The 17,807-nt window shown below is 47.4% G+C and overlaps 1 protein-coding gene across 2 annotated transcripts in view; it reads right to left on the reverse strand.

Moving 5' to 3' along the window:
* CHRNB3 (cholinergic receptor nicotinic beta 3 subunit) overlaps positions 1 to 14,623 on the reverse strand; it is a 38,558-nt gene extending 23,935 nt beyond the window's left edge. For both annotated transcript variants that reach the window (XM_008172659.4, XM_024109285.3), the window contains exons 1-3: positions 14,399 to 14,623; positions 9,722 to 9,873; positions 7,903 to 7,947 (exon numbers count right to left, since the gene is read on the reverse strand). In XM_008172659.4, coding sequence (XP_008170881.1) covers positions 7,903 to 7,947; positions 9,722 to 9,873; positions 14,399 to 14,456 — 255 coding nt within the window. In that variant the 5' untranslated portion in view covers positions 14,457 to 14,623. The remainder of the gene's footprint in view (positions 1 to 7,902; positions 7,948 to 9,721; positions 9,874 to 14,398) is intronic.
* Positions 14,624 to 17,807: the final 3,184 nt, after the last annotated feature.

The following is a 17,807-nucleotide window of genomic DNA, read 5'->3' on the forward strand; positions in this document are numbered from 1 at the left end:
ACTGTACAAACACATCGATTCACTGGTTTTAAGGCCAGAAGGGACCATGATGATCATCTAGTCCAGTGGTTCCCAAACTGGGGTTCGAGAACCCCTGGGGGTTCACAAAATGTTACAGGGGGTTCTCGGAAAAAAAATCTCTAATGGCGGACAGAGCTGTCCCTAGGGACCCCGGGCAGCACGGGGCCAGCAGCCCAGAGCCCCTGGACTTCCAAGAGCTAAGCAGATCAAAGCAAGCATATCTATCACACTGAAGAGATTTAAACGTCGAGACTCCTTATAAGAAATGGAAAGGGAGGTGGATATTTTTTGCTGTTTTTAAAATTAAATAAGCAGCTAGTATTGTTTTTAAAATGATTATGAGGAACAAGTTTAAGCTTTGTTGTAACGTGTGTTGTTTGCCTGGACTGCTCAAGACCTGAATGCTTGTGTAGGAGGAACTCTTTGAGTTGGCTTCTTAAATACTTTCATGCTGTTTCACATCTGATACTCCTTGATGAAACATAGGGGCCTTGTCTTATAACAGGCTTATTCCAAGTGATACAAGCTACGAAAGTGAGATCGTGGAAGAGAGTTGCCATTTTCATAATGTAATAAAAATACTGTAATGATAAATAAGAACATAAGAATGGCCCTACTGGGTCAGACCAAGGGTCCATCTAGCCCAGTATCCTGTCTGCCAACAGTGGCCAGTGCCAGGTACCCCAGAGGGAATGAACAGAACAGGTAATCATCAAGTGATCCATCCCCTTTCGCTCATTCCCAGCTTCTGGCAAACAGAGGCCAGGGACACTTAATAATAATTAGTGTGTAATAAGCATGTCATAAAAACAAATTTTATATTTCCAAGGTCACTGCTTTTATAATTTATACTCAGGTAAATGAGAAAATCCCTGTAAATATTCATTTTTAGGAGGGAGTTCACGAGACTTGACATTTTAGTGAAAGGGGTTCACAGGTTGTTAAAGTTTGGGAACCACTGATAGTCTGACCTCCTGCATAGCACAAGCCAAAAAACCTCCCCAATGGTTCTTGCACCAAGCCCAATGACCTAGTGCTTTATTTTGGAAGGACAAACAATCTTGATGTAAAGACTCCAAGTGAAGGAGAATCCACCATACCCTTGGGGATCTGCTGGGAGGGGACAGGAGGGGCTGCTCACCCGATACTCCTCCCTATGAGCAAGTGGGCAGAGAAGGGAATGGAAAGGGGCAGGACATGACAGGAGACCTGCTTCTGTTTCCCTACTGGTTGGCCAGAGAAGCTGGCCGGGTGCACGGGATGAGTGAGCTGCGCCACAAAACGCAGTGATGGAACTCACTCCTCCCCAGAGCAAGGGGGAAGCAGGGAATTGTGATCTGAGTCCCAGTTTATGGTCTTGTGTGCTCCTGCAACTACATACGTGCCACCTCTTATGCTGGACAGGAGACAGGATAGCAGGGGCCTGTATGATGCCAATCCTCAGCTGACATTTAGTCCTACAGAGAACACTGCCAGATGGCATAAATTAGAGCAGCCCCTAGCCTGCTCTAATTCACACCAGTAGGTTGGGACCTGTGCCAATGTACCATGAGAATCCAGGTGACGTAACTTGCTCCCCAACAGTCTTTGATGCAGGAGGGAACCTGGGCCAGTCCCTGTAGTAAAACGGGCTTGAGCACGTGTGGTCTGTGACGTCACACTCCCCATCCTGCACTATCTCCCTGTGCTAAGGTGCCATTTTGTGTCTGCAAGGTGAACAGTCATGGGTGGCAGGTGAACCCCAGCCTGACCTGCCCCTTTTGCCTGAGGCCCCACCCCTCCAGCCCCCGCTCCTGCAGCCGCCAGCCCCTCTCCTCCCCCCTGCCCCAGCCCCAGGTCGCCTGAGCACCTCCAGCCCCAGAGCCAGGCCCGCCAACAGCAATTCCGGGCCCCAGGGCAGAACAGTCAATGGGCCCTCTAGAAAGGATGGGCCAGTCTCCTACTGTCTGTGTTTCTGTGGATCATTTTCTCTAATACACATTTACCAACCACAGAGATCCTAACTTTCAGCTCTTCCCCATGGGTATCCATCCAGCTGCCTTTCCCTTCCACCTGGGACTGGTACAAGTTCCAGAGCTGCTTCAGAATTTGTTTCTCAGATACTACCCAGCCCCTTCCCCAGGATCTCACCAAAGGAGTTTCTACTCATTGGCCTTTGGGAGGATGAGGCAGAATAAACTGCAGTTTCTGTAACTGTGTCACTACCTAAAAGCTCTGTGTGTGGCACCTGCAGTGCAATGTCTCAACACTGAAGAATTAACTCTCCCCTTCCTTCCCCAGGCCAGGGGTAACCTGATGCCCTAGTAACCAGCCAAGATCTGCTTTTTTGGTTTGTTTGTTTTGCTTTTTTTTAAAAAAAAATGGTATTTCCAGACAACTGGTCAGAAAACTAGGAATGTATCCAAAGGTACTTGAGCATGCAAATGCCATAACTCAGGTCGCAGTGGGGAACCATTACAGCTGTTATTATTTATGCATTTGTATTACAGTAGCACCTATGGGTCCCAACTGAGATCAGGAGACAGTACCCTGCCCTACAGAGACTACAATCTAAACAGACAAGACAAAGGAAGGATTGCTATCACCATTTTACAGATAGGAAATTGAGGCCCAGGGAGATTAAGTGATTTACCCAAGGTGGCATTCTGTCCCCCCCACCAAACCAGAACCAGCCCACAAGCAGCCAGAGAATTCCCCTGCCATGGGCACTGCATTGTGCCATCATAGGCAACCCTACACTGCCCCCATTGCACACTCCAGCCATGGGAGGCAGGAAGTCTAGGGCAGAGAACTGAACACAGAGCTCCTATTGCTGTACCCCCCAAGACCATCCTTCATCTCCGTGTAAAAACTCTTCCCAGAAATAAGTATGAATTCCCAAGACAGGACAATAAATACACTGATAGGCAGTCAAGCTGTCTGACCCATTCCTAAAGCCTACAGCTAGAAGAACCCCAACACTCTACATTTGTGGCACACAATTCTGCACACACAACCATTTGCATATGCAACAATCTGAAAAGGAGGCCAAACTGAGGTTCCTTTAAAAATATGTCCCTTTGTTCCCTAAATTCAGGGAACACTTCATATAATGTTGCCTAAAGGTTAGAACAGCACACTGGGGTCTATCTCTGTCTGTGCCACTGATTCATTGGGTTTCCTTAGGCAAGTCATTTAATCTCCCTGAGTCAAATTCATTGTGCTATTGTTCCAGCTAATCCCCTTCCCTCTGCCAATTTCCCGCCTAGAATATGAAGGAAAATCCCAACTAAAAGTCTGGCTGAAACAAACAGTACTAATGTATGGGAGCGGCAGGGTCCCAACATTAACCAGTGACCTAAATAATGATTACATTTACCTACTGGGCTTTCTAAACCCACAGCTGTGGATGTATGAAAATTCTCACGATAATCCCCCAAGGTGTGTATGTCCCTCTTTGACATGTTACTCATGCACCAGTTGAAGCTCTTTTTGGAGCCTTGCATTCTTATTCATAGATCCCAAGGCCAGAAGGGACCATTGCGATCATGAGTCTGACCTCCTGCATAACACAGGCCCCGGAACTGCTCAAAATGATTCCCACAGCAGAGCTTTTAGATCTTGATTTAAAAATGGTCAGTGATGGAGCATCCACCAGGATTATTATTAGTGAACCCAAATACATCCTCTGGTGAAACTCCATCACTGTTCCCTGTACAACAGTCCCAACAGCAACACATCCCCACCCCCCCAACTACAGCCCTGATCTCAAATCATCCCATCACCCCCAATCCATCTCCAAATACCAGCGACAATCCCCTAATGAGATCAGCCACATGATCCCAAAGAACAGCCATCAGACCCAACTCAAAATAGCCTCAAACACCCCCCCCACCAGCCCAGTGCTGTCACTGAAACACCCTCCCTTCCCCCCCAGACCCACCCTGCCCTTCTCCTCCCTGGCGGACCCCAGACAAAGGCCGGCCGGCGCCCAGCAGAGCGCTGCCAGCACCTTTGCTGCAGATGTTGGACCAGTGGCAGCTGGATCCTGAGTCCGATCTCAAGTCTGTCCCCCAGTGGTCCTGTGTCCAGTTCTGCCTCCCCCACGCCCCCGCTCGGCTCCTTCCCCAAGCCGTCCTTGTTACCTCTGCCCCCCCACCCCCTGCATTTCCCCTTCCCAGCCCGGCTCCCTGCCTGTAGCCATCCCCAGCCCGGTTCCTCCGCCCCCACATGGATGCAGAAAGTTTCGCTCCTGGATACAAAGTTGCAGCGATTGTTGCTGCAGCCGGACTGGCTCCTCCCCCGGCACAGCTGCCCCGACTCACCCTCCGGCTGCCCAGGGCCCCTCCTGCGGTGAGAAACAGGAGAGGGCTTGGGGGTAGAGCCTGGGCAGGGCCACACAGGGCTGTTTGGGGAGCTCAGCCTCCCCTGCCCTTTAATACCTGCTGCCCATGTGAACAGTTGTGCGTCACGTTACAAGTGCTAATACACACAGCCTGGGGACTTGCATGGTGAACAGCTCACTTGAACACCAGGGATTTTTCAGTGGTCTGGACTGTCCTGGCACCTGGTGCAAACACCTAGGATGAATGTGATACAGGAGGCCCATTGCTCTGTGCCACTGCCATTTGAAAGCCCCTCTGTGACCCCAGATACATTGTCTTCCCTTTGATCTGTCAGAGGGCTGTGTCTGACCCCTACTTCTAGGGGTTGTATTTTGCTTGTTACATCACGTTTATGATTCTCTGGAGGCAGCACCCTTTGGGTGTGCTATTGACGGAGCAGCCCCCACACTCAAAAAGTTAGCCCAAGCACACAATAGCTATAAATACAATTGTCGTTGCCCACAGGACCCAGGCCTGAGACAAATGAAGGTTACAGACAAGATGATCTGCTGGCCTCTAATTTCTATAAGTCTATCACAAAGTGCCTGACTTTCACGCTGTTTCCTGAATCCTGGTTCTTCTGACATCTGACACCTTTCTGGCAGGCAACTGAAAGTCACAGAATGTCCTTGCAACATTTAACCAGACAGATCCCATCAGACTCCCTATCTTTTTATGTCAGGATTTGCAAAAAGAAGTCTACGCAACTCCCCGATACACCCAAGAACTTGCTCAGCAAAGCAGAGCCAAAAAACTGACCAGAAGTGGTGCCTTTAGAATAACCCTTTGCCCTGACATCTAATGTGTTGGCCAGAACTACCTATCCACATGTCTGCAGTCCCTGTCACTGCAGTAGTATAGGATCTGACTGATTTTTTTTCACTTTCCACCATCCCAATTGATCATTTAATTTACCTTAATTTTATCACCATTTTCCCTGTTCAAACGTGTCAGCAGAGTCAGAATGAGCTCTCCCCTGACATCTGGTGGTGAGCTGTGGAAAAGGATTTCAGGGGCTGATCTCGTTTGCATGGGCACACCCACCCTGCCTAGCACGATGGGACTGCCTGCCCAAATGGTCACTTTGGCTGCTGTGGGATCCCCAGTCTCTTTGTTATTGGGGCAGGAGTAATAAAGGGTTCTTATCCTGGTTGTGTGAATCAAGGACAGCAGAACTGTCCTTGGCATGTTACGGTTGAGGGACTTGCCCTCAACTGAGCGGCACTCGCTAGGCAAGGGACATGGGTTCCAAAGCCTAGTGAATTGAGAGGTGGGAGATAGGTATTTGTGCTTGGTAGTGACAGACCCAAACACCACTTTGACCTATTGTCTCTCTACTAGTAATAACAGCTAATTTTGATTTCAGTAGGAGTCTTGTTACATGCTGTAGAGCTGAAATCATTGATATCTAGGTCTAAGCATTAGACCTACTTTGTGCTACTGGTTCTGATGCAAGAGGACTATCCAGGTGTACTAGCACCAAAGTTCCCCCACTAACAGCTGAAATCACTGGGAGCTGTGTTACGTGTGTCTGGGGGGTGGCTGGGGGAGAGGTGTGGCCAGCCCGATGGCTGGGGGAGAGGCATGGCTAGCGGAGAGGAGAGGCCAGCAGGACAGCTGGAGACTGCAGCAGAACCCCATGGAGAGGCCATTGACCTGAGCAGCAAAGCATGTAAGGTGCCCCCATATCTCCCCCCTTCCACCCAGGCTGGGAGGTAAACTCTGCAGATGAACTTCTGAACTCTGGGGCTGTGCTGACCAAGGACAGAAACTGTGGGTGGGGTGACTTTTGGATTGCTGGACTTAAGACCCTGAGGGGAAAAGGACACTTACTTGGGGGTGGGTCTTTTGCTCATGGTTTGTGTTATGAATCTTGTTTGTATGAATCTTGTTTGTGGTGTTTCCCCAACATAATGCTGCATTGTTTATTTATTTATTAAAAGGATTTTGCTACACTCAGACTCTGTGCTTGCGAGAGGGGAAGTATTGCCTCTTAGAGGCACCCAGGGGAGTGGTGTGTAATTGTCCCAGGTCCCTGGGTGGGGGCTTGAGCCGGTTTTGCATTGTGTTATTGAAAAGGAACCCCTAGATACTGAACCTGGCCCTTGTTGCTGCCAACTCTGATGGGCAGAAGGGTTACAGTTGGGATCTAATTTTGCTCTTTTTAAAAATAATAGCATCAACCCCGAATCATATGACATGTGGATCCCAATCTTTCAAACCTTAATGGGATATCCAAATCCCAACATTGGATGCTCACATCTAAATGTCCAGTTTGTGCACCTATGTGCCAATCTGAGCATCCAACTGTTGGAATGAGATCCCCAAAGTATCCACCTGTGAAAACTGGACTCTGTTTCCCGCTTATTTTCTGTTCACTTAGGAACATAGGACATAGGCCAGGAAGGGACTTCCTGGGTCATCAAGTCCAGACCAATGCTCTCGCAGGCATCCCTATCATATAATCCTGTTCTTAAATTTATCAAACTCTCTCTTAAAACTAATTAGATTATTTGCCCCCACTTATCCTATTTGAAGGCTGTTACTTGATCTTTATTGTTTTCAGTCTCAACATTAGTACTTAGAAATTCTTCAGCCATCAAATAGTCCTGAACCAGCAAATCAAACAACTGAAAATTATAGAGTTTCTATCTGAAACTCTATGCCAATTGCTTAAATTACAGTAACCACACAGCTCCTTTAACTCTCACTGGAGCCAGTGGCTACTTACATTTACAGGATGCTTTAATGGATTGGATACTCATTATAATTGTCATGATGTCTATGACCCAATCAAATTGACTAAACAAAACACTAAGTTCTTTGGGAGCTAGGGGGAAGGTGGGTAAATATTCATTAAACGTATAGCTCTTCGGTTCAGTTTGTATATGATAGGTCATTCCAGTGAACAATGTCCCCCAGGACAAGCACATTATAAAAGGATGACGAATTTAAATCTCAGGCATTGTAATTACTTTGGAAATATGTCGACTGTTTGTTTTTTGCTCCTTTGTTTGATCTTGCTGAGAAAGGGACCCCATGGCTAGAGGATAGTGCCAACCATTCTAATGCCCTCTAAGAGTTAGACAGAATAGTCCCTCGGGGCTGCTGCACTGTGCACCGAATCCTGAGGCCTGGCTTAGTTCTCTGCAGTGGAGTACGAGGTTGTTCTAACACATAGCTGGCATAAGTGCAGGACAGAAAAGGAAGATCACATGATTGTGTTTGCCGGCTTGTAGTCAAATGCTGGAAAACAGGTAGGCACGTGGTCTAGAATTTCCATTCCTCAGAAGCCCCTTTGGCTACTATCCGAGGTGATGTTTGTATCAGAACAGGGAAACAAAATCTTCATGAAGGGCCACACTGGCCTTATTCAACCCTGGAGGGTAAGAAACCCATTACTCTCCTGATCAAATGGTGACTCCAACCACAGAGGGGGCAGCGAGGTCTGCTTGCCTGGTGTTCCCCACCACCACCAAACAACTCGACATGTAATGTAACGAATGGCCTGTTTTACCTGTTTCAGCCACACATTTGTGGTCATCAGCTGATTCTTTTCATCCTATGGAGACAAGAGAATTGAAATTAAAGATATCCAAATAAATGCTTCCCATACTGATGTCTGACTGAATGGAGTTCAGTTCCTTTAGAAATCTCAGGATCGGCATATAGCATTAGGGTCAGATTTTTCCAAAGAGCTCAGCACCCAGCTCTCATCAAAAGCCCCTGGATTCTGAGCGCTTTTAAAAACCTCAGCTGGGCTTTTCAAAAAGGCTCAAAGGAGTCAGATGCCCAACTCCTTGAACAGCCCGAGCACTTAACGCCCAGTCCTGTTAGCCCACACAACTCCCGCTGAAGTCAATGGAAGCACGGCCTGGAGGCTCCTAGTAACACATGAATCCAACTCTGGGAAAGAATTTTCTTCTACAGAAATTAAAGCAAAATGTGCATGAACACCAGCTTTAGAAAGCAAAGGATTTTGCGGACTGTGCTGCTTACTTTGAAATAGGAGAGGGGAAAAAATAGCCACAGTCTGAATTACCTTTGTTTTAGGTTCTAGTATAAGAGACTGGGCCTAGGCCAGTGGAGTTAAGTGCTAGTGCAGCGCTCCGTGCTGAGAGGAATAAATCAGAGAACTCCCTTGCACAACGGCACTTACCTAAGAGCTTGGGAATGTAGGTGGAGAATGAGGGTGTCTGAGTAGATGTGATCCAGTGGGCTCATTTCTTGGACTTTCCAGCTGCTACTATGCAAAACTAATTCTGGGACCATGCTCCCATTCACGTTGCTGCAAACTCACTCAGGCATTACAGTGTCTTATGGACAGGCAGAAAAATAATGTTTAGGGTGAAAAAATAGTTTCTGCTTCATGTCTGGCTTCTTATTTTGGTTGCCAGCTGTGTCCAGACACGAGTTGTGCCCAACATTTATATTACAAACATTTGAGGGTTGCTGGTGGTGATATTTGGTTGAACTGGTTAAAAAGGGGGGGGAGTTAAATTCACTTTTCCCTTTTCTTTAGAGTTTCAAAATGTTGAAATTTTGAAAACTGAAAAACATCTGCCAGCAGGAGAGTTGGAAAATGGGCAGGAGGAAATTGGGAAAAGTTTGCTAAAATTTTTCCTAATTTCTTTTTAATTTCAAAATGTTGACATTAGAAATTTCATTTAAATTCAAAAAATGTCAACCAGCTCTAAGATTTATGAAGAGAAACCTTATTTGTAAGCTCTATTACATTCTCCTCCCCTTGGGCTGTCTTTCTATTCGATGGTAAACTCATCGGAGCAGGGACTATCTATTACTCTCTGCTTGTGAAGTGCCTAGCACACTTTATTATTTGTACAACCCATAGTTTCTAAGAGCCCCAATCACAGACCAAAGCCCCATTATGCTAAGTAATATACAAGCACAGAATAAAACAATGTTCCCTTGCCCCAAGGAGTTTACAATCTGTGCACAAGACAAGAGACAACAGCTAGATATAGACAGACCAAAGGGGGAGTACAAAGAAACAATGAGACAATATTGGAGGAGGGTCTTTATGCTTGTTGTAGAGTAGCAAGGTGCAATAACATCCTAGGAGCAGAAATTGGGTAGACCGGGATCGCAAGGGGTGAGTTGTCACATCTCTATCCAACAATTGACATGCAACTGTCTGACAACTCCATTATGCATCCCGTATCATAAGGTGAAAGGTTAATGAACTAAGCTCTTCCAGATCCTAGTCCCCTAAAATTTGCCATGAAAAATGATACAAACATTAAAAAATCGTTTACCACAACAGGAGTTTGCAGATAGAGGTTTTCTCTTTGTTAAAGGTCCTACAGCTTACTTACCACATCCACAAGCTGAGATATCTTTAAGCCAAAAAGGACTTTTATTGTATCATTGGAGTTTTCAACAGGTCGGACCCATTTCTGGTACCCATGAAATAAGTGTCTCAGGAGGGCATCTTCGTTTTCAGCAACCAAACTGAGCCCAGCAACAGCTAAAAGGAGACAAAGAGCGTGTGGGTGTATGTGAAAGTGCAACGCGAGGTGTCCTCTGAGTTGAAGAGAGTAAGAGGAAAGACAATCATCAGCAATGAAAACAGGAAAATCTGCCTCAAGCAAAACCTTGCCAGATAGGGATTAAATTTACAGTCTCTCAACAGAGCAAAGGAAGGAGGGAAGTACGATTAGTCAGCTCAAACGGGGATTTTGTTATATTTATGCTGACATTGTGTTATCTAATTTGATTAGATGTTTATTATTTATTAGTGTATTTTTAAAAGATCATCAAGGGTGCCAGAACATCGGGTGGGCCTCTCATTGTAAAGCAGCGAAAATCCAAATTAATAGATGCTGCCTCAGGAAGAAATCACACTTTTTGGTAATACCGGACTTGGGGGCACCCTGGTCTCTTTGTACTCCAGGCAGACTGATCTACTGTCATAGAGGTGTTTGATCAGCTATAGGTGGGACTTCCTGTTAACAGAGCCTCAATCTCATTTTGTTCACATGGACCTTTTGAAACAGAGCGCGTACACGGAGTGAGGTTTTGCATGGTTGTGTTTTGTGATGAATCTGCTAGGCAAGAAGCTACCATTCCCATCACCCCCTCCCCGCCATGTTCTGATCCCCAGTGTGGACATACTTCCCTGGCCAGGGGGCAGAAACTCTATGAAAAACCCTGACCCAGGAAGTAACCGTGCCCTGGGGGAAGCAGCAGCAAACTGGGAGCAGTTGGGAAGCAAAACGAAGGGGAAGCTACACGCACTGCTAACTGCAGCAAGAGCCAGGCAGCTGTGTCTGAACAGGTGGCCACTACAGCTGGGGTCAGGTCAGCAGAGAACTTGCAGGAAAGTAACTGCGATAATTATGGTTCGTATTCAGGAACATTATGAGTCATAGACCCCATTCCATTGATCCACTGCTCTCGGTCTTCCTCCTCACATCATACATGCTCAGCCCTGGGGTGGATGACCCCTGCAAGGTTACATCCATCCATTCTACATGCCGCTTGGAAGTTTGGGCTCCCCACTACTCCGCATCCCTCTGCCAGCTGTGTCTCCACCCCCTTGAGCTGCCATCTGCCTTCCAGCCCCAGGCCACCCCCTGTTTCTCCAGGGGAAGTTGGTAGTCACACAGACAGCACTTGAAGGAGAGCCTGGTGTATCCTTTTCCTCTTGAAGACCCATGTGGTAAAATCCCACCCTGAACTCATGTTGCATCAGCCCTCTGGCTGGTGTTGCCGGATCTCCCCACTCATGCCTGCCCTGGTCTGTGGGCTGCAGAGAGGAGCAGGGCTTTGTTTTACCTGCTCTCTTCCTGCTTTGGGGGCCCACAAGGCATTGGGAAGGAGCAGTCACTGGGCGACTGAGCACAGGTGTAATGCAGCACCCGGGACTGAACCTGGGACCTTTAGATCTTAGCACATGAGCCTCTACTGCCTGAGCTAAGAGATCTAGCTCTGTTAGCCAGGGGTGTAGCAAGCCCATCCTCCTTTAAGGGGGACAGAGTGCGACACTGCGTGGGTGGGGGCTGTAGAGGCATTGCTATAGTGCCTGGCCTCATGTAAGGTGTACAAGACTGGGCGGAGGCTCCAACCTGAGAATTCATGCTGCAGCCAGGCCCATTGGGGCTGTGATTGTCAGGAAATACTCACTAGATACCAGAGACATTTAAGCAGGGGAATGTCCACACCCCCAAAGCTGATATAGAAAAGCGAGTCCCTTCTGGGTGGTTAGACAATGGTCAATGGATTAAAGGCGCTGATTACACGACACCTTCCATGGAAGCAGATGGCGTGGCAGTCTCCTGTGTTTGACCTGTCAGCATTCGTTAGGTAGCATCTACAAAGGGAGAGGGAGGGGCTTCCCCTTCATCCAGAGCCTGGCAATGCATTGAGAGTGCAATCTGGAGGCGGAAGATAGTAACGCCCTGCAGCAAACACATAGGAGTAGACTGGAGTCTGGGTTTGTATATGTGTGTGAGGCCAGCGGACAGGGTGGGCTGGGAGCAATGCTAGGGTGAGGGCAAGTGAGGCCTAGGAACCAGCTGCAGCAGAAACATGCTCCCGGATCTGAGCTTTTACATAAACAAACCCATTTTCTAACCCCTGTGGTTACTCCCAGCCTGGAACCGGACACATACCCCTGTAACACTCATCTTACATCTACAGTCTCGGAGCCTGCGAGGATGGGAAATGCCCCATTCATCTCAGGTAGGTTGTTGACTCTGGAGCCTAACAATAACACTGCACAGGGTAACGCTGTTGACTGTTTCACTGCTGATTCTGAGCACTCCTGTGCCGGTCCTTCGTTGTTGGATATGGAGCCAGAGCAGAGCAGCTGGTTGAGGAGACAGAGCACAGTTGACGTGGGGAGGTGGGGCACCAGATGGCTTTTGGCCACTTTTCCACCTTCTCTGCACTGAGACAGCAAAGAAGCCAGTTTGCACCCCCACCCCCACCCCTGGTACAATTTAGAGCAACCTCTGGGCTGCTCTGAGTTTTGCCAGTTTGTAACGGGACCCTAGGGGCTGTTACACCCGCTGGGAAGTGCTGGAACACACCCGTCTCTCCCTCCCCATACTGCTCTCTCCATTGAAGGGGAGCGAGTGGTATTTAGCTGATGTAGCTGGCTCTATGCTACCAGGGCATTTCACCATGCTCATCCCCAGCTGGCTGGCCCCACCACCATAGGCTGGAGCAGGGACTAGACTCTGCCTCTACAAGGTCAAACCCTTTCCTCCAAATGCCTGCTCACTCCATTTCCCATGCCCACTGCCAAAAGCCTCATTGAATCTGAGTGCCCCAAACCCAAACTGTCTCCCACTGTTCCCAGGGACCAGTGTCTCTAGCTGCCCAGCCTTCCAGCTTTCCCCTGATGAGTGCTGCAGTGGTGCATTGCGGGCAAAATTTCGCAGCAGGGGGACAACCTGGGGGAGGCTGTAAACCAAAAAACTTCCCAAACATGGGAAATGTGCTGGATTTAACCGGAAAATAATGAACAACATCCCCTATCCCTTTCCTGATTTAATGTAATACAGCCTTCCCCTGAACCTGGCTCAGAAACATCCCCATGCCACAGAATCAGTAGAGAAGAGGAAGCAGTTTTCATAGAACCTCTGTCACAGACTACATGGGGCCTGACTCTGACCTGGGGGGCATAATGGAAACTTGGCGGGATAATTCTTATAGCTGGAATGAGCCTTGAAGAGCATGATCAATAGAGGAGATGCAGAAAGGGAAGAAGTGGGTTCCCCAGAAACAGAGCCACAAAAGATGGATCGGGCCAAATTCAGCTGTGGTGAAATGGTGACATCAGTTATCCACTGGGCATAAATTGGTCCCCAAATGCAGGAGCCTGGGGCAAGGAAGAGGCAACACTATGGCCCTGCCCCCTCCCTAGGCATGGGGTGAGCAGGCTGCATCCCATAAAATCGCAGGCATGCACCACCTGGTGCAAGGGCTACATTCTACACACTGTCTCCAGGTATTACCCCCCCCCCTTCCCCCCAGGCTGTGCCTAACAGGCATCCCTAAAGCTTCAAAGAAGGAAAAAGGCTGTTTAGGGAACTAAGAGAAATGGGGTAAAACTGAGCACAGAAAACATGTAGGCTGTATAGCTGGAAAAAAGTCCTTCCAGTGAGGTCTATTCTGCCATGATCTCATCTCCCCAAAGAAATGTGAGAAGACCGTAGGCTAGAATCTTTTACAACAAGACTAGATGAAGCAGCGGGGAATACACTGAAAGAAGCAATGTTGCCCTTGAAGAAAGATGAACAAGATTATCAGATGCTGTAGGTCAGACCCATCTCCAATGTCATTGATTCATGTGTGTGTGTAAGTTTCAGTGCTCATCACCACATTTATTGTGTGTACGATGAATTCATCACGCTTGCCATACCACTTAATATCGCCCCTCGTTAACTTTTCCTCATTTATAGTGGTTTGTGGTTTCTGATCCTACTGGCAAAAGAGTTGATAAATGAATAGAAAAAGCTCTGGCAAGGATGGTGGAGGGAGCTTTCTACACATGATGTGCACTGGAAGAAATACACAAACAGTACCTTTAGCCTTTTGTCTTTTCACTTGAGCGGCTAGGAGTTCATCTCGATGCTGGGGATTTTCTCTTCTTTAGCAACACATACTCTCTTTCTCTCTCCCTCACACACCCATAAAAACACTACTTTTCCTCTCAACTGTCAAATATTTTGTGGCATTGGGTACTAAACCCAAGATGCACTTTTCTGAGTAGAAAGGGGCTCTGCTATTTTAGTAACTCTTCATTTCTCCTCTGCTCCAGTAATATCCACCAGTAACTTCATTGCCTCATGTTTAAAAGGCTTTTAAATGGAGGAACAAATATAACCATGTTTACAAGTCAGAGTTGTTTTAAAAGAAAGTAGAATAACTATTATAACAATGAATGCTAATGCCTAACTTCAGCGAGCAGACACCGAACTCTGTTACAGAAAGAAATCTGCATTTCTGGCGTTCCCGGTGGAAAAGGAAGAAATCGCACTTACCCGAGTTGCTAACACAAAGAATGAGGGGTACCAGAGTAAGATCTAGCAGCAGCAGCATGGCAGCTTTTGTTTTCACAAGCAAACAAATTCCAGCCTAGAAACGGGTGAACAGGAACTAATTAGAAAGCATGAAGGATCAGAGTGTCTGCAAAGAAGGATCGGGCATGCCAAGCCTAATCTTGCATCACTGGGAAGCTTTTTAAAGCACACTTCATTGATTTTCAGTCAGCTGTCACAGCCTGTAAGTCTAAAAAAATATCTCTGGGTCCTAAACTCTGACACGTTTACTCTTTATATTATAACCAGTGCTAGCCTGTTATAAATCAGAGATAGCATGAAGTCAGAAAAAATATAAGTGGTAGACAGCCAAGACGGACCATAATACAAATATATCTTTTACCACTAAATCATAGATCTCAGGGGTGGAAAAGGTCTCACTTTCCCAGTGCAGGAAAGGTTGAAAGAAAGGCATGTTTAATCTAGAGAAAAGAAGGCTGTGGTGGGACATGCTAACTGTCTTTCAATATGTAATAAGTTGTTAGAAAGAGGACAGTGTTCAATTGTTCTCCATGTCCGCTGGAGGTAGGACAAGTAGTACTGGGTTTAATCTGCAGCAAGGGAGATTTAGGTTAGATATTAGGAAAAACTTTCTAAGGGTAGTTAACAGGCTTCCAGGGGAGGCTATGAAATCTCCATGACTGGATGTTTGTAAAAACAGGTTAGGCAAACACCTGTCAGGGATGGTCTAGGTCAGTGGTTTTCAAACTGTGGGTCGTGACCGAGTACTGGGTCGTGGAATGTCAGGCACTGGGTCATGGCGGCTCTGGTCAGCACCGCCGACTGGGCCGTTAAAAGCCCCATTGGCAGTGCTGCCCGGCTAAGTCAGGCTAGTCCCTACCTGTTCCGAGACTGCGCTGAGCCTGGAAGTGGCCAGCAGCAGGTCTGACTCCTAGGCGGGGGGGCCACGGGGTTCCACAGGCTGCCCCACCCCGAGCACCAGCTCCGCACTCCCATTGGCAAGGAACCGGCCAATGGGAGCGGGCGGGAGGTGCCTGCAGGCGAGAGCTGTGCGGAGCTGCTCGTGTGCCTCCGCTTAGGAGCCGGACCTGCTGCTGGCTGCTTCCAGGGCGCAGCGGGGTCCGCGATGCCAGGACAGGCGGGAAGCCTGCCTCTGCACCCCAGCTGTGCTGCTGACCAGGAGCCGCTGGAGGTAAACCCGAGCCCCAACCCTGCCCCCCAATCCCCTGCCCCAGCCCTGAGCCCCCCTTCAAACTCAGAGCCCCTTCCTGCACCCCAAGCCCCTCATCCCCAGTCCCACCTCAGAGCCTGCACCCCCAGCCCAGAGCCCTGACCCCCTCCCACACTCAACCCCCCCCGCCCCAGCCCAAAGCCCCCTACCACACATTGAACCCCTCATTCCCAGCCCCACCCCGCAGCGCTCATCCCCACACCCAAACCCTCTGCCCCAGCCCAGCGCCCCTCCCACACCCCAACCCCCTCATCCCCAGCTCCATTGGGTCACAGACATCAATAATTTTCTTCAACTGAGTCACCAGAAAAAAAGTTTGAAAATCACTGGTCTAGGTTTACTTGGACCTACCTCAGCATAGGGGGCTGGACTAGATGACCTCTCAAGGTCCCTGCCAGACCTACATTTCTGTGAGTCTAGGATTGTTTCCCCCACTGGCCTCACGGTCTAGTGTTAAATAACGAAACTGATGGGGCTTATAGCAGTTCCATAGGGGAGATTATTGAACAAGTTTCTAAATCTCATTCTGGAAATCAATGACTTCAAATGGGCTTTGGATCAGACCCATTCAGCCTCACTGTTCATTTTCCCAACCCATTCATCCCTCAGGCACCCCGAATGGAAGTCACTTAAACATATATCTACAAAAAGGGAGTTTAAAGTGCAGAGTTTTGCCCTTGCTATAGCAAGATGGACTGGCCAAAACCCTTGGCTTGCATCCAAATTAGAAAATACATTTCCAGTTTGAAATCTAGATATGACTTTCTCAGCGGTTCTCATGGGATACTGATTGTTTTTTGATGGCCACATTAGAATCTTTTGGAGCTACTCAGATCCTCGACTGATTTAGTTGTATGACAGTGACTATCCTGGTATCCCTATAACATCTTAATTTACCATCTGTTCAAGCTCATCTTTTTACTTTTTGATGCTAATGGGGCTTTTCATGGTGTCTGTCTTTTTGGCAGCATGCTCAGATCTATATCAGTGTGATGGGTTATATCCTTTATGTACCCCAGTCTGTTAAACAGCTCACCAAGTTCTTTAAAAACATCTTTTGCATCCCATTCAACAGGCAAGTTATAGCCCCATTTGATTATCTGCATTTGCAGGTTGCTTTTCAACTCAAGAATTCATGGAACTCCCTGTTCCATTACTTCAAACTGGCATCTGTAACAGACTTGCTAGTGTGGCTTCGACACATGGAACGGTGTGGTGACTGCTTTATGAAAGAATCTTAGATTTGGACTTTAACGCTGGGCAGTCACTAACCCTTTTGTACATGCCTGCTGTGATTATTTTACACTCTGCTCCAGTATGTATTCTGAAAGGCATTTTTTGTTGATTTATTGCCAAAGCCACAAGCCCATCTATTGTGGAACCTGGCTTTGTAACGGTATTAGGAGACTCAGCAGTCTTCTGCATCATCATCAGAGCTTTATTCTCATGTCTTATATTCAGGCATCCATTCTGCTTTTGTACTTCTTTGCAACTTGTGCTGCCAGAGATGCACTTTTGCAAAATGGTTGCTTTCACTGCACCTTTATCACACCCGTTTTGCTAGCCATCTTTGAGTTGTTTTGCAATTGCCTCCACATGTGTTGCAAACATATTTGATCGTTGTTATTTGTTTACCCTTGCAGTCTGTCTTTATGCCGTGGACTGCATTTATAATTAGATGCACTTCAGTTCTCTTTCCCTCTTGGTTAACTGGAAGTTGGGAAGCTCGGTTTTCACACGTATCAAATCTTTGCAAATTCAAGTCAATTTCTTGCAATAACTTTACTTTGAACTGGTTATCAGTTATACAAGAAATAATCTGGGTTCTCATTAGCCTTTCTGTTAATCGTTCAGATTCACATGATTTAGCCTTATTACACAGGTTTAAAACATAATGATCAATTATCTTATCTGGCAGTTAGTTTCCTTTAAAGCAAATGTGTCTTTCTTAAGTAACAGTTCTGTGTAGTTCCGTGTTCTTGACATTTTTAATGACCTTTGTCTAGCAGTTTGCAGCCCCATTTATGCTGTCACTGACTTGTACTGTGCGTGCCCCTGGGCTTGCCACGTAGAGTAGTGTGAAGGATCTTACCCTCTCTGGTTTCTCTGTTCTGTTCCTGGTCCAAAAATATTTGCAAGTGCTGCAGCTTCCTCCTCCAG

This window comes from Chrysemys picta, chromosome 6 (genome assembly GCF_011386835.1).
Source record: "Chrysemys picta bellii isolate R12L10 chromosome 6, ASM1138683v2, whole genome shotgun sequence".
NCBI classification, from domain to species: domain Eukaryota; kingdom Metazoa; phylum Chordata; order Testudines; family Emydidae; genus Chrysemys; species Chrysemys picta.